The sequence below is a fragment of the Oratosquilla oratoria genome, chromosome 25 (genome assembly GCF_046742065.1).
Source record: "Oratosquilla oratoria isolate Oo_2021 chromosome 25, ASM4674206v1, whole genome shotgun sequence".
Classification (NCBI taxonomy): domain Eukaryota; kingdom Metazoa; phylum Arthropoda; class Malacostraca; order Stomatopoda; family Squillidae; genus Oratosquilla; species Oratosquilla oratoria.
In genome coordinates, this window is record NC_134801.1 from 49,261,731 (window position 1) to 49,279,230 (window position 17,500).

General features: G+C 41.2%; 1 protein-coding gene across 6 annotated transcripts in view; it reads left to right on the top strand.

The window, feature by feature from the left end:
- The window catches only part of LOC143038933 (breast cancer anti-estrogen resistance protein 3 homolog), a 615,644-nt gene that overhangs the window by 594,852 nt on the left and 3,292 nt on the right, over positions 1-17,500 (top strand). For 4 of the 6 annotated variants that reach the window (XM_076208718.1, XM_076208714.1, XM_076208716.1 and 1 more), the window contains 10 exons: positions 555-699; positions 2,446-2,518; positions 2,976-3,245; positions 4,984-5,252; positions 5,727-5,914; positions 6,038-6,599; positions 7,164-7,388; positions 8,358-8,501; positions 8,790-8,958; positions 9,610-9,816. In XM_076208718.1, the coding sequence (XP_076064833.1) occupies positions 555-699; positions 2,446-2,518; positions 2,976-3,245; positions 4,984-5,252; positions 5,727-5,914; positions 6,038-6,599; positions 7,164-7,388; positions 8,358-8,501; positions 8,790-8,958; positions 9,610-9,816 (2,252 nt within the window). The remainder of the gene's footprint in view (positions 1-554; positions 700-2,445; positions 2,519-2,975; positions 3,246-4,983; positions 5,253-5,726; positions 5,915-6,037; positions 6,600-7,163; positions 7,389-8,357; positions 8,502-8,789; positions 8,959-9,609; positions 9,817-17,500) is intronic. The other 2 variants (XM_076208717.1, XM_076208715.1) reach the window with 2 other exon arrangements.

A 17,500-nucleotide genomic window follows, 5' to 3' on the forward strand; every position in this document is an offset into this window, starting at 1 on the left:
ACACACACGTATATATATATTATATATATATATATATGTATATATGTATATATATATATATATGTGTGTGTGTGTATGTGGGTTTGTATATATATATATATATATATATATATATATATATTTCTATATATATATATATATATATATATATATATATATGCCAAGACATTCTGACAGATTAACGTAAGTGGAGTAGGAAACACAAGAGTTTTAGTCTAAGTTTATTCGCAGGTATGTTTTGAAAAAGCGTACCTGCGAAACTAGTCAGGAATAAAATCAGACTAAGACTCCTGTGTTTCCTAGTCCACTTACGTCATATATGTATGCATACACATATGTATTTATACACATATGTATGCATACAATCCTATCATATATATATCATATAATATTTTATCAAATATGTCCATCTTTGCGTGCTACCGAACGGACAAGCTCAGAAAATCACCGAGTCAGTTCGCTAAGACCTAACTGACGAGGTCGTCCTCGATCCCCTCACCGCCGTTCACACTGGACCACAAGGTTGACCTCAGCGTCTCTCTTCTCTCCCTCAGACCACAAGCTCAAGGGCGGCGACCCCAACGCGAGGAGGAGCTTGGTGGAGGAGAGCAGCCGGAGGTCCACCTTAGGCAACTCCTTTCGCCGGAACAATCCGGTCCTACCGACATCACCTGAAGTCGTTCTCAGACCCAGTGGCAGGTAGGTTTGATTTTTTTTTTTTTGTGCTATGCTATGCTCGTATGGACCCGCAGTTGTATCTTTCCGCATCCAGTTCTTTCTTAAAGTCGTGTATAGTTTTAGCACTCACTGTTTTCTCTTTCAATTTATTCCATGTATCTATCACTCTATGTGGAAAGCTATTCTTTTTCAGATCTCTTCTGTAACTGTCCCTCTTAAGTTTCTTCTTGTGTCCCCTTGTATTTCTTTTGTCCCATTTAAGTAGATCATCCCTGTCAAGGATTTCCATCCCTTTCATAATTCTATATATATATGGATATCAAATCGCCTCTTTCTCTTCTTGCTCCAGAGTTAATAATTTTAGTTTGTCCAATCTTTGTTCACATGTCAGCATACTGAGTGTTGGTGCCATATTTGTTAGTGTTTTTTGAATTCTTTCTATCAAATCGCCTCTTTCTCTTCTTGCTCCAGAGTTAATAATCTTAGTTTGTCTAATCTTTGTTCACATGTCAGCATACTGAGTGTTGGTGCCATATTTGTTAGTGCTTTTTGAATTCTTTCTAGTTTTTGTTTTTTTGTTTTACTGTGTGTCCATAGTGCCGCTGTATACTCTAACTTTGGTCTTATCAGTGTAACTAGGATTTTCTTCATCATCTCCTCGTCCATGTAGTCAAAGGCCACTTTCATTGATCTTAGTAAGTTGTAGGTTTCTCCAACTATTTCGTTTACATGTTTGTGTGGTGTCATGTCATTTGAAATGATCACTCCTAGGTATCTTTTTGAATTTACTTTTGTTACTTCTTTTGTTCCAATTTTGTATTTACCGGATATTCTATTTTTGCTTTTTCCAAATTCCATTATACTACATTTTTTAATGTTGATATTCACTTCGTTCTTTTACTCCAGTTCCAGACTTTGCCCAGAGTCTCCCTGAAAAGATTTACAGTCTTCTTCGTTACTTGCTCTCTTCAATAGTTTTGCATCATCTGCAAAGAAGTTTATGCAGCATTTAATTCCTTCACCCATGTAGTTTATATAAATAGCAAACATTATCGGAGCCAATACAGGGCCTTGGGGTACTCCATTTATCATGTCTACCCATTTTGAGTTCTTTTCTCTAAGTATCACTCATTTTTCTTCCTTTCAAGAAGTCTCCTATCCATTCCAATAATTTCCCTTGTATTCCACCTATTAGTTCAATTTTTCTTAGAAGTTTTTTGTGTTGTACTTTGTCGAAAGCCTTTTGTAGGTCCAGGAAGGCACAATCTGCCCAGCTATCTCTTGTATTATGTCCAGCAATCTTGAGTAAAAACATATTAAGTTTGTAGTACTTGATCTTCCACTTTTAAATCCAAATTGGTTGGGGTTTAATATTTTTTTTTCCCAAGTGTTTAGTTCATTTGTTTTTGATAACTCTTTCGCATATTTTTGCAATTGTGCTTGTAAGGGATACTGGTCTATAATTTGTTGGATTTTCTTTATTTCCTCCCTAGTATATTGGTTCAATATTAGCATTCTTCCAGTCTTGTGGTACTTTTCCTTCTTTGAGTGAATGTGTGTGTGTGTGCGTGCGCGTGTGTGTGTGTCATTAGTGATGATGATGATGATGATGATGATGACGAGAATAGGAATAACAAAAAAGAAGAATCAGTATAGTAATTATAGTAATAACAATAGAAACAATAAAAATCATCACAATTTTACCTTGTTCTTTACTACCAAGAAAGAACAACTATCTGAATTTCTGTGTGCTTCCTCATCCTGCAGCAGCAGCTCCCTTCGTCGGGATGCCAAGCGCAGGGAAGCAGCCTTGCTGAGCCCCAATACCATCGTCAAAATGGTGAGTAATCAATTTTACCTGTTGACACAGCTCTCCCCACACACCCTTCTTCCTCTATGTACCCTCACTATTTGAACTGCACTCTAGCTTTTCGTTGTCTTGGACAGTCTTTCTCTATACGGCCCTTCCCCTTCCCCTTCCCCGTCCCCTCCCCCCCCCCTTTTTTTCTACTCTGGTACACGGTTATATAGTTAGATTGACTAAAATTACTGGCTGCATAAAACACATGAAGTCAATATCCGATATGGAGTATCCTTTACTCGTAAGGTTAGATATTTCACGTTGGCCTACTGCAAAACAAACACTTGTATTATCATTAACTATGGATAACTAAGCATACACGCGTACCTTATAATTTTTTAAGAAATGTGTTAAAACTTTATATACACATGCCACTTTAGCATTAACGTGTATGTAAATATATTTGAAACATTTTAATATAAGATGTTTTTTTCAGTCTTTTGACTTTGACACCCAGAGTGGTAATGCCAAGATGGAGGGTAGCGACCCAGGAGAACTCAGAAAATTGCTCGAATGGGAGCTCGGCCTTGATTCAGGAGACCTTCGGAGTCATGCATGGTACCATGGCACCATTCCACGGGCGCGCGCCGAAGAGGTGGTCCTGCATGATGGCGAGTTCCTCATTAGGGATTGTATCTCCCAACCTGGAGATTATGTCCTCACCTGCCACTGGAAGGGTCAGACACTCCACTTCAGGATATGCAAAGTAAGCATCAGGAAATGAATACATATATGTATATATGTATGTATGTATGTATATATATATATATATATATATATATATATATATATATATATACACATAAACAGATCTTTTTATGTATATATATATATATATATATATACATATATATATATATATATATATATATATATACATACATACATATTCAGTAAACCCTCGATATAACGGATCTCGATATACCGGATATCGTATAACGGGCAAAATATCTGAGCGGACAATACCTCGCTATAACGAATTTTCATTTGTTATAGCGAGGGACCCTCGGTTATAACGGATCTTCGGATATAATGACAGACCCCTGTCCCCATATCGTCCATTATATCGAGGGTTTACTGTGTATACCATGTATACATACATATTTATATATATATACAGTATATATATATATATATATATATATATATATATATATATATATATATTTGTGTCATTTTGACATTTGGAAATAAACTCTCCTACTGGGATTCGAACCCTCGCCAGAACGGCTTGCAACGTAAAAGGCGAGGACCGTACCGTCACTCAACCACGACCCGTCTGTTTTGAAGGGTCGTGGCGGAGTGACGGTACAGTCCTCGCCTTTTAAAAAGCAAGCCGCTCTGGCGAAGGTTCGAATCCCAGTAGGAGAGTTTATTTCCATACATATATATATATATATATATATATATATATATATATATATATATATATATATATATATATATATACCATCAGTCTTTTATCTTTGCCCAACACTTACTTTTTTGTAACTAAGTCAAATAATAATTCCTAGAATAAAGTTCTTATGAACCTTTGGAGTTTGTATTCTAATACATATGATGTAGAGTACATGAAATTTTGTGATCACTCCAAAATGTCATGGATTAAAATATTACACTTCAACAACATTATTTGGACAAAATCTACCTGCCGTGATATCTAACCACCATAGAGATATATCTTCAAGGCTTTTAGCTAAAGACAAGTGACATCTTTGTAGCTCAGAGGCAGAGTCCTAATACAAGTCTTGGTCGTAAACATTCACTCCAGGGTCAACTATTTTTAAGTTATAAAGAATTATGAGTTGCCTGCCTTAAAGAGCAAAATCTATAGAACACCACTTTGGGCCAAGGGAGTTAATGTAAAGTTTATCTTTTGATTGATTAATTGTATGGATATATCTAAGATGAAAAAATGAAAACATCTCCAACAGATCATCTACACTCAGAAACCAAAATCCTTTTCGTAAAGGAGCACAAGACAGTGATAGGCAAAGCACTGAATGCAACATAGAAACAACTCCAGTATTATTCTACTCAAACATCTATGACTATTTAACCCCATTACCCCACCGCACATTCATAGCTTGCTGATGTAGATGCTAGCATTTTGACTTCTTATGTAGAAAATCTGAGTTTGGGCCCCATTCACAATTTGAAGGTTTTACCAACACTGCAAACCATTACTGTTTCCCTTGAGTAAGGGAATACTGTGTGTTTGTGTGTTTGTTTACCTAATTGTAGTATACAGGAAAGGAACAATGCTCGTTTGGTCCCGTCTCCCATTCTCAAATTTTCTAACATACCTAGATTCAAATTCATGAACTGTTCCAACTTCTTTGATTTCTAATTATCATATCTAGATTTGAATTCATGTATTGTTTGAGCTTTATCACATGACCTACTTATTTCATTTGGTTGTATTCATGATTTCCATATTCCAGACTGTTGTGCAGCCAAATACTGTGTATGAAAGAATTCAGTATCAACTTGAAGATGAGGCATATGATACCATTCCTGATCTTGTTCGTTCCTATGTTGGCGGAGGCCGTCCAGTGACGTGTCAGTCTGGAGCTCGAATTAGCACTCCAATCACAAGGACAGCACCTTTAAGCTTCTATGCCTCTAAGTATGCAGCACAGACAGCTCAAACCTTCACCCATGGCACGTTAACCAGACCAACAACAAAGATCGCACAAGAATCTACTCCACGGTAGCATCTACATTTTATGTTCTTAATTTTCCTCTGTTGTAAAGAGAATGCCTTCTCTGAAGGTGGTAAATATGTTAAAAAGGGCAAAGTAATATTCGCAGATGACTTTATATAACAAAGAAATATATCACCTTGAACTGTTTTATTTATATACATTTTTATAATTTGTATAAAGGAATAATTAAGAATAAGACATGCACAACTTTATCATAAATCACATATGGATGAGCTCCATGGTGTATAGGATCTTTAAAAAAAATTCCAACTAAATTTGGATCTAAGTAATATATAAGGAAGAGTAATCTGCAAAGATAATTATTGTACAATACTCTAATAATTCTTCTTCACAATTTCATTGTCAATATAAGAGAGGCCTCATTCCAAAGTTTATTGCTTTTTAGAATAAGTAATGAGCAAATGTGACAAGCTAAAGGTATTAATCAGTTATGAACATTAATGTAATGATTGTCACAGATCTAGTCAGCTGGGAGGTCCTTTGCCCCACCAGCACTCGTACAGTGGCCCAGTGGGAGTTAGTTGCACAATAATAAGAAGTCCTGCACATTCACCACCACGTATGCGACGAGACACAATTCCACAGCTTCCTACCAAAACACGAAATAGTCGATTAGCAGAAAGTTTTTCTTTAGATGGTGCTGCTGGTAAGTGTTGTATATTATCAAATAAGAACAAAAATGAATAAGAATTTATTTGATTATATTTGTCTCTTTATTTGTTATTGTGGAAATGGCTGTGAAATAAAATTTGCACTGTTTGTACTACAGGTAGTCCTAGACCTGATGATAAAAGCAATAGCAGTGATGGTGTTATTGGACAAAGGCACACCATAGACTGTGGTAAAATTACATCCCATTCTTTACCAAGAAAAATCAACACACGGCATATGTCATTACCTTCCACGGAAATTCATCCTCTTACACCATCAGAAGAAGTAGAGACACCAACCAAACAAAGTAAAGAAGAGGAAGATCTCTCTAACCAGCCTCCACCAAAGCCCTCAAGAGTTCCTTCTTTTAAGGTGAAAGCAAAGAAACCACAAGAAAATATCTATATGAACCGTGTATATGCTGAAATTGATGAAGAAGATGAAGAAGAAAAGGATATGTGTGATTTGAAAGACAATAAAATTACCTCCACAAATAAAGAACATGAAGTTGAAGTAGATGGTAGCGATCCAGAGACATCTTCCATAGCAACTGATAACAACTCTAATCCAAGGCATTCACGAATATCTGAAGTTTACCAACCCTCTGGGTCTGATTCAGGAAATGGATCTGGTGATTCAGTTCAAACTTCAGCAAGTGATGCACGGAAATCAATGGACAGGTCAGATTATTATTATTATTTATCTTTTTTAAGGTCTCATATTGGTTGAGAGATATTCTAGTAACTCTAGGCCATATATATATATATATATATATATATATATATATATATATATATATATATATATATATATATATATATATATATATATATATATATATATATATATAATAGTTGGTTAATGTCCCCATTCAACAGTATAAGTATGCTTGACCTTTTTTTTTTATTATTGTTATTTGCCACCTATCCTTGGTATCAATTTTAGTCTTTGATCCTTGTAATGCCATGCAAAATAGTTTAGAAACTTCAGTTTCCCTTAATTTTCTATTACAAGGGTATTTTCATATGAATAGTGAGGAGTGTCATCAAGTGATAAACCTTATATTCTCATAAAAGATTAAGATAAAAACCTCCCACCCTTCCACTTATGAAAGATTGAAAGGATGATCACTAACTTTCTTTTTATGTGGTCTTATTTTTCTTGATTAGATTATAAACGAGTATTTATAAAATTTATCTTGTAGTGTATAAAGACATGATGAAAATGATTTTGCCTTGACTCAGCAGAGACAGTCAGGTTTCCTTTGGAGATGGGAGCAGTGTACAGTTTGAAGAAGACTCTTTGGTTGAAGAGGAACCTGTTCTTCTCAGTCTACCTAACATTCACCCAGAAACCGCATTTGACCTTGAGGACTTCAATACTTTACTTCTGCCTGCCATTGAAAACAGACCATTAGATGCTACAGCATTAAAAGGGATAAAGAATATTTTGATTGAAAGTGGATCAAGGTAAACTTCATAACTTTAGTAAACTTTTTTTAAGTATCACACTCATAATCATAATGCTAATAAATGTTTTAGTTTACTGTTTATAAGAATAAGTGAGAATAGGTCAGTCACTCGATCCTTTGCACCAGGTTTGCCTTGCAGGAGGCCTAGCAACAGCCAAGGGATTGGCTCACAAGTCACTCAAGGGAGAAATATTGTGTTGTTGTCTGGGTAAGGCAAAAATAGAGGAGTGTACAATGAGGTATTTGGTGCCTTCTGTGTGTTGATTGCACCTGTGGCAATTTATTTCTGTAGGTTTACTCTTTGTTGGTATTGTTTTAAGGCTGAATGGAGGCCTGGATGCCATCATGCTAGTGTGGTTCTAGTTTGTTATTGGAGGGATTTTTCTATAGGGGAGTTTGGTGGCATATTGATTTTGATAATTGATATCGGAGTGCTTTTTTTCTAATTCAAGAGTTTTTTTGTATAGACGAGTTGTGACATGCAGGTGTTCATTTGTTTCTTGCAGAGAACTATGTGCCTACTATCTTTATGTGCTGCCCTATGGGAAAGATTTTGGCTTCTGTGTGCAGATGTTCTTGTGTTGTATTAGAGTGGGTCTTTTTATGTCACAAGCATATATTAGTAGGAAGAGGGTAGAAGTCACAGATTATCAGCTCTCTTTTTGTGAAAGTGTAGAGGATATGCAGTCAAAGTTGATAGAGATCTTGAACACAGTCTGGAGACTGAGCATCAGGCTGCACTTTCAGATGGAGGTGAGGATTTAAATGGGTTTTGGAGGACAGGCAGGAGGGAAGGGATTCTCTCTGATGTCTGTTTCACTGAAATACCTCCTGCAGGGACCTGTAGTTGTTCCTAATGGGTTTGCATACACATATTTGGTGATTAATTCTATTTATATATATATATTTTTAACAATACTTTGGTTGGTTATTTCAGTATCACAATTAACTGTATCATTGCTTACAGAATATTGGCTGCACACTTGACAAGAGCAGACCTGACTCTACTATGTGGGCTTGGAGATATAGATCTTGGTCTTGGAGTTACTTCAGGAATTGAACTTTTAACCCTTCCACATGGCTTTCAGTTGAGGCAGGATCTCATAGAAAGGTACAAAAGTTGTTTCATTTATATAGAATGTCAGTTCCATAATAATGTTTTCAAAAGCAAGGTTTGAGTTTTAAAACTTAATTCAAAATAGATATCTTATGAAACTATCTTAGATCTGTGGAGGTGAAGAGTTATCCTTGACCATTACCCACTATTCAAGTCAAAGGTAATGAAAAAAGGGAGTGCAGGGAGTAGATGGCAGAAATAAGGGATATAATAGATGGAAATTGTAAATTCTAATTTGGATCAGGCACCTAGTAATTTCATCATGTCTTCTGCCATTTCCAGGACAGAATGTATGAAACTTTTGGTTGTTGTGACCATCTTAACCTGTGATGAGATGAATGAGAGAGCAGAAGTTATTTACAAATGGATTCAAGTGGCCATTGATACAAAAACAGCAATGGGCAATCTATATGGCTTTACCAACATAATGCTTGGCCTCTGTATGCCAGAGGTAAGTGTTATTTATCATTATCATAATTAGTATCTCATGATCTCTACTCAGAATTTGGGATTTTTTTGTTGCACAGTACTTAGTTAAGGTAACAGATTATACTGAACAATGTAACTTTTAATGTTCAATTTCTTATGTAATAAGATATTGTTTTATAATGATTCTAAAAAAAATGGGTGAGCCCTTGAGCTTGAGAAAAAAAATGTATATATATATGTATATCACTCTTTTTTACAAAGTTTATAGAGCCCCAGGTAGCTCAAGGCTCTTGCCATGTTTGGTCAATGTGATTTCAAATCACTGGGCCAAACACAAAAAATGGGTGCTGATAGTAAGGCTGTTATTATATTTGTTTACACACTTTCAGGATTGTGTTATGCATTACACAGACAATACATAAACAAAGCCAGTCAAAACCTTCCTATCTTTGGTCTACATAGACATTATAACCTTGTGTACTGTATACATCTAGATATATCCTGGCATGTCTGGAGTGAAAGCAGTCAATGCCTGTTCAGCAAGAGAACACACACTTGGCCCAAGTATTTCCTACCAAAGTGGATGATGTCCACAATACAATGCAACAGGCAGCAATCACTATAACTTTCTAATAAAAAGTATGCAATTCACCAATTTCCCATTTCTTTACAGATACAGAAACTACAGAGCACATGGCATACTGTCCGACAAAAGTACACAGATGCAGCCTTTAATTTTGAGGCCAAATTAAGATCTACTCTGAAGAATATGAATGAATGCACAAACCCTCAGGCACCAAACACCACCATTCCTCATCTCCTTCCTCTTATTCTTCTTTATGAAAGAACATTAGAGGACATAGAAAATGCTCCCCGGCAGGTACGGTATACATGTGTGGATGTATATTAGCTTAAGCGGACCAATGATGGGTACCTGGAAAAGATGGTCTATGAGATGAATGTCAAAGAGAATCAACTCACTGCCACTCATCTTCTGAACCAATCAATATTCTTACCTTCATTTGAAGGTGGAGCACTTAGTGCCTGACAGTATCTGTACTGATTTTCTTTTCTTTTCTTTTCTTTTTTTTTTTTCTCTTTTTACATATGGAGACCTAACAATTAATTGTTGCTCCCTTCCTCCTACTATAAGGTAATAACATAAAAAAAAAAAATACATTTTAATCTAACAGCCAAGAAAACAAAGGACGATAACCTAAGGCAATACAAAATAAAACCCTTAAAATGATAACTGGTTGCACCTAAACTGCACCAATAACACATCTACACTTAGAAACCAACCTATTTCCCATAGAGTAGTGCATAAGAATATCAGTCTAAATACCAAGGGCTTCTTCCCCTTTATAAGGGAGGTAGCCAAGTTAAGGCATGCACCTACTACCACCCATTCGCCTCTTATCCACCACCCAGTGTTTCCCTCTTAGCTTAGCTTGTCGTGGATGAAGGATCATCTTTGTCTCCTGCCCACTGGCTGGGTCAGAAGCAATGCAGTAAGACACAGCTCATCCAAACCAGGGCTGCTTCACTCACATGGCGACCCTCCCACCTCATTTCCTCATGCAATCTCTTTGGGTTCCATCAAAATAACATCCTTATACAACCATGCAAGCCTTTGAATTTGCAGTCCCTTCACATCACAAAGATGTTATGTGTAAAAGTTCAAAGTTTTAAGCCAACCCTGAAGCAGTCCCATCTTTACCTCAAACCACTTGCTCTCTCCATTTTCAATTCTGACACAGGCTCTACTACTCTTGTAAAAACTCTCAACTGTCCTCAACAATTTTCCCCCAATCCCATATATCTACTAAACCTCCCACAATGCCTTTCTGTCTACCCTGTCATAGGCTTTTTCCAAATACATAAAGGCCAAAAAGTCTTTACCTTTCGCTAAAGCTTTCTCTCATCTGCCTTACCACAAAAATCCTCCAGTTCGTCAACATTTTACCCTCCCTTAGACACACATATGACAACCTCACTAGCCAATCCCCTATTACTGTACCTCCCTTCTTCAGACATTCCAAAATGACACCCATCTAACCCGGGTGCCTTACCTGCTCTCATAATTTTCAAAAGTACCTGCACCTTATCTTTTCTTTTTACTCCCCCGTTTTCCTCTCCCATCACCGTCATTTTCTTAGTGCCTTCCACTGCCACTGCCAATGCCTCCCTATCCTCCACATTTAACAGTCCCCTAAAATACTCTGCCCATCTTCCCCTTACCGCCTCCTCTTCCGTTAACATCTGTCCATTTGCACCTTGTACCTTTTCTTCTCTACTTGACTCGCCTCCCCTTTCTCTCTTAACTTCCTTCTAAAACTTTTCTTTATTACTTTCAAAAGCTGTCATAATCCTCCTCCATTTGACAGCTACTCTTCTTCTTGCCTCTTTTATCTTGTGTTTTGCATTTCATCTTATTTCTACCTCATATTTTTCGTCCTATTTTGCAACCAATCCCTGAAGTCTTCTACAACCTTCTTCACTTTATCATCCCAAAACTCGCTACCCTTCCTTCTATTCCCTCCTATTCTCCTTGTTCCACATACCATATTTGTACACTTTGACACTCCATCCTTGAAACGCCCCCATTCTACTTCCATTACTAATCCTACTCTATTCTTCACCATCTCCCACACTTCTCTCAGCTTCTCCTTGTACTCCTGTTCATTTTCCTTCTCATTTAAACAGTTTACTCTAAGCATCTCCCTACTTTCTGCTCTTTTCCTCTTTATCCACCCATCCTCTACTCTCAGGTTACCTTCCACCAAGAAAATTATCTGATATTCCCCCACTCTCCCCCCTAAGGACATGAATATCCAAAACTTTTTGTACTCTTCTCCAGAATACCTCTACATAGTGTATTAATGCCTTATCAACCACCCTTCCATCACCCACCCTTTCCCATATGTGCTTATGCTTGATTTTTTCCTAAACACTGTATTAGCTATCATCAACTCTATAAACACCTTTCCACCATTAACTCTCCACTATGATTTTTACCTAGCACTCCAAACTTCTCAACCACTACGTCTATGGGTTCAACCCCTACTCTAGCATTAAGATCTCCCAATACCACTGCAATGACATTTTTCCCTAAACCCTCTGTGCACTCATTTGAATCTATCTAAACAGCTTCCCACCTGTACTTTTCTCAGTACTGTTGCAAGCCCTGTTGTAAAGGGGGGACGACAGTGAAACACAGGGCAATTTACACGCTTATTAATCGGTGGGTTATGCCTACAGAAGGGCGCATGGTACATGCAGGAAAGCTAACGGGTATCTGTCGACCTTAGTCTTTGATAGGGTATCTCTGTCGCCTCATAGAGCGGAGGCGTTACCAAGCGTTTAATATAGGTATGTTCGCAACTCTACCTAATAGCTCCTTGCTCTGGGCGCAGTTATGTGCGTGTGACATCGGCATGCTTCTGAATGGTCGCACTCCTACGTACGTTTCATCTTAATCCTATCAAGTGCCTATTTGAGTAGTCATTCATGTCTATGTGACACCGTGATCACGCCTGGTATGCGTGAACCTGCGTGAGCATCACGTGTAGCTGGCCGTATGAAGGTACCGTTGTTCGAGAGGCGTCGGTGCTGGTTAGGGCATCACCATGTCCCGCTGCACCGAGCTGCGCTATGAGATCTGTGCTTTACAGCACACTATGCTACAGTGTACTGTGCCACCCATCCCCCCACCGCGGTCGTAGAACCAACGCAAGGGGTACATCTATTCACGAACCGGGACGAGCGACGGGGTGCCGTAGAGGGATCCGCGCATGAGGACCGCATGTCCTCCACCAAAGGATGAGACGCGACGGGGTTGTCGTCGTCGGGAGAGCGTGGGGATCACCGGGCGGATATGGCGCCGGTTGAGCCATCAGAGTCTCCCGCTCGGGAGGCGGATTTCGTAGTCCCTGGACATGCCGTGGCCCATAACCACCCCGACCTTGTCCCAAGAAAGGGAGTCCAGTCCTGAATCCGCACGCATTCGCCGACATTCAACTTAGGGAAGGGCCAGTCGTGCTCGTTATAGCAGGCCAGCTTGAACGGCGGGGCGGAGATCGCACTCCTCCGAGCGAGCTTGCCATTCCTCCGAAAAGAAGTTTGGGTGGGCCGGGATGCAAGTGCAGAGAGGGCGGCTGAGCAGGATCTGGTCAGGGGAGGGGCTGACAAGGGACAGGATGTTGGGTAATTCTAGGAGACCTCGGTCGAACACCTCGCACTCGATGTTGCTAGTGGGCACTGTCTTGAGGATAAGATACTTAGCTGCCTTCACCACGGCTTCGGCGTGCCCATTGGACTGGGGATAGTTCGGTGAGGTGACTGTGTAGTGGACGCCCCAGCGTTCCGTTAACCGGTTGAGTTCGGTGCTGGTGAAAGGGGACCGCCGTCGGTGTGAAGACGGAGGGGACGCCAACATCCCGGAAGAAGCTGAAGAACTTGTGGATGACTCTGGTCGACGTCGTATCCTCGCCGCAGGGCACGATGACGGGTCAGCCTAAGAGACTCTCCGCTATAACCAGGAATGACTTTCCTGCGACGTGAAAGAAGTCGGCACATACGGATTCGAAGGACAGGGTAGGGCGGTCGTCCCACAGGAGGGGATCCTGCTGCTTGCTAGAGCTCAGCACTTAGCAGGACTCGCAGGTCTCCACCGTGCTTTTGATGTTAGAGTCGATGCCGGACCAAAAGACGATTTGCTTAGCCCATCGCTTTGTGGCCTCCGTGCCGCGGTGGCTCTTATAGAGGCGAGCCAGTGTGTGCTTCCGTAGGGTGTCGGAGACAACGATGCGCTAGCCGTACAGCACCAGTTCCCTGTCAGCGGAGAGGGTGTCCCGGAGCTTCCAATACGGGAGGACGAAGCGGGGTAGGCCAAAGCAGTTGGACGGGAATCCGGAGGACACACAGGTAAGCAGATGACCGTATGCGGGGTCCATTCGTGCCGCGGCCCGGAGTTCCTGTGGGTCCTTTCGGCGTCAGCGGCGGGCGACGAGTGGTCCCCGCGAGCGCCGTCGCTGCCGGTGACAACGGTCCTGACGTGTGCGGTGTCCTTGTCACAGTCGTTCTCGTTCTCTGGCGTGGGGTGGGAGACCAGGCTCACAAAATGGAGTCTGGGATGTAAAACTGCTTCCCGGTGTACCATTTCGTCGTGAAGACGAAGGGTAAGAGCCTCACTTTAAACCGCTGGAGACGGGGTTCTCGCTCACCACTTTAATCCGATTGGCATCACCCTGCAGAGCCACGTCCCCACGGAGGCAGTAGGCATCGCCGGTGGCCGCAAAACCCATCGGTCCCCGGCAGTGCTTGTACCACCCGTAAGGGATGATGAACGTGGTGAGGTGCTCATCCTCCTCGGCGAGGTCCATCTGCCAATAACCATGAAGGGCGTCCGCCGTCGTAAAGAACATCACGGAGGGGGTGACACTGCGGACCGTACGCAAACGGTACTGGTGATAGGTTGGTGCGGCGTGACACCTGAGAGTTGAGTTTGGTCAGGCCTACCGTGATGCGAACGCCCTTATTCTTGGCCACGAGGACCATCGGGTGGCACCACTTCGAAGGCTCCTCACCGACAGGCATGATAATACCTTGTTGCACCATTGAATCAAATTCATCCTTCATTTGATCCTGAAATGCGAATGGTATTGGTCTGGGCATGTGGATGGCGAAGGGCACCATGTCGGCTTTCAGGTAGATTATCATGGCGGAACCCACCATCTGCCTACCGTGATGCGAACGCCCTTATTCTTGGCCACGAGGACCATCGGGTGGCACCACTTCGAAGGCTCCTCACCGACAGGCATGATAATACCTTGTTGCACCATTGAATCAAATTCATCCTTCATTTGATCCTGAAATGCGAATGGTATTGGTCTGGGCATGTGGATGGCGAAGGGCACCATGTCGGCTTTCAGGTAGATTATCATGGCGGAACCCACCATCTTTCCTAGGGGGTGGTGTGGAGGACTTCCTTGGAGGCCAGCACGTTGCTAAATTCCCGTCGGAAGTAGTTGCGAGCGGCGGCTGGCGAGCTGTCAGCGGTAAGTGTTATCTCGGCGCACCTGTTCGTGTGTGTCACCACTAGAATGGGCTTCGGGAAGTCGGGTGTAACTATGGCCAACTCCGGACAGTGACCGAATGAGATGAGGGTTGGGGTTGGGGTTGGATCCCTCGTGTCGGGGGGGGGGGGGGCATTTGAGATCCATCGGCCATGCACATCGGCGCCGAGAGCGACGGCTGCAAATTGGCCCTGGGTATCCCCAACATGTCTAGGTGTTGAGTGCCTATTACCGTGACTTTCGCACCGGTGTCAGGTAACAGAGGCAAACTCGAATACACATTTCCGAAGCGGATGTTGTTGTTGACAGGTGTCGGAGAGCTATAAGGGCCATCAGACACATGGCGACAGCTTCCGGCTTTCCTGGTGGGCGGGGTAGTAGCGCCGGAACTAGACAACTCGCGATGGTCCTTTTCCCGATCCTTAGTCGACTTGCAATACTTCTCCCAGTGTCCATTTTAGTTGCAGGCGTGGTAGCATATGTCCCTAGTAGGACACTCGGGAGTGTGAGGGTGATGTCCTTTGTTCCCGCACCTGTGGCAGGTGCTGTTAGCCGCCCGGCATTTACCGGGGTCATACCGGCGGAGACAGAATTGGTATGGGTCGCGATAAAGGGGCGAGGGATTGTTGAGACGGGGTTGCATGCGCTTGGCGTTAGGCCTTTTTGTATGCTGAGACGACGCATAAGCTCAGGTCATCCTGGACGGCCGAGGCAGTTACCCTCGATGCCTCTTGTGAGCGGCAGCTGGTCATTACCTACTGCAGCGATGAAGCTAAGGCGCTGTACGAGTTCTTCATTCCTGACGCCCATGAGTGTCACCATTTTCAGCTGGGCCTCCGCACAAGTGATAGGGTTTTCGGTGCACAGGTCTACTTCCTCAGCCTTATCCCTCACACGGCCGTAGAAGTCGTCGAAGGACTCGCCTTGCACCTGTCTGCATGGGAGCAGGTCGCGGCGGCGGAGGGCCTCGATTCGCGCGTCCCTGAAGTGGGCTTAAAGTTGGTCGAGCACCTCGTCAGTTGAGAGCAAGGTGTCAAGGGGGATGTCCAGGGAGTTCCGTACCCCTGGACGTCGAGGGACAAGCACGACCAGAGGTGTATGTCGCGTGGCATCCTATTAACACCGGCTATGACGGCATAGTCGGCCCAGCCACGGCGCCACACCATAAACGAACGGAATTGTGCATCGGCCTGCAGCGGCGGTGGACGTGGGACCGAGAGATTGCTTGGCGGCGGGCTAGCGGGACAAGGGTGGAAGGCGGAGTGGGCGAGGAGCCAGGCGTAGGGAAATACATCAAGAGCGAGACAAAAAACAATAACATACAATAAAAATGAAACAAAAGGGTAACATCAGACATAAACAATAACATACAATAAAAGTGAAACAAAAAGTAACGAGAGAAACACAAAAAGGTAACATGAGAAACATAACCACCAAGGTGGCGGAACAAGTGTCCCATTTTTTGTCTCATTATTGCTGTATTTCTCTGTATTTTAGTGCATAAAATTGTAAATATTTCGCCATGATTACCCATTTGCACACGTGATTATTTATCCCTTCACATGGGACACTTGGTCCGCCACTGTGGTGGTTGTATCCCTCATGTTACCTTTTTTGTGTTTCTTATGCTACATTTTTGTTTCAATTTTATCGTATGTTATTGTTTTTGTTGCATGTTATATTTTGTGTCATTTTTATAGTAGCTTATTGTTTTTTTGTCTCATTCTTGGTGTATTTCTGTATTTTGATACATTAAATGGTACACATTTCGTCATGATTAACGGAGCGAGGACTTCACCAGGGTCCTGTCCCGGCTGCACCCCGGGCCACATTAAAACCGAGTTCACTGTATGTAAGCCATAATACCTCCTGAAGACTGAGGCTGGTGCTTTACTCTCTTCATCAATATATATATATATATATATATATATACATTATATATATATATATATATATATATATAATATATATATACATTATATATATACATATAATATATATATACATTTTATATATATATATATATATATATATATATATATATACATTTTATATATATATATTATATATATATACATTTTATATATATATATACATTATATATACATTTTATATATATTATATATATATATATAATACAGTATATATATATACATATATATATATATTTATATATAATATATACATTTTATATATATATATATATATATATATATATATATATATATATATAATGAGAGTAGTAGAGCTTGTGTCAGGATTAGAAATGGAGAGAGTGAGTGGTTTGAGGTAAAGGTGAGACCTCGTCAGGGATGTGTTATGTCACCCTGGCTGTTCAACTTATACATGGATGGGGTGGTGCGAGAGGTGAATGCAAGGGTAGTGGGTCAGGGATTGGAGATGGTTAAGGAAAATGGAGAAAAGTGGGAGGTGAGCCAGCTGTTGTTTGCGGACGACACTGCGCTTGTGGCAGGATCGGAGGAGGGA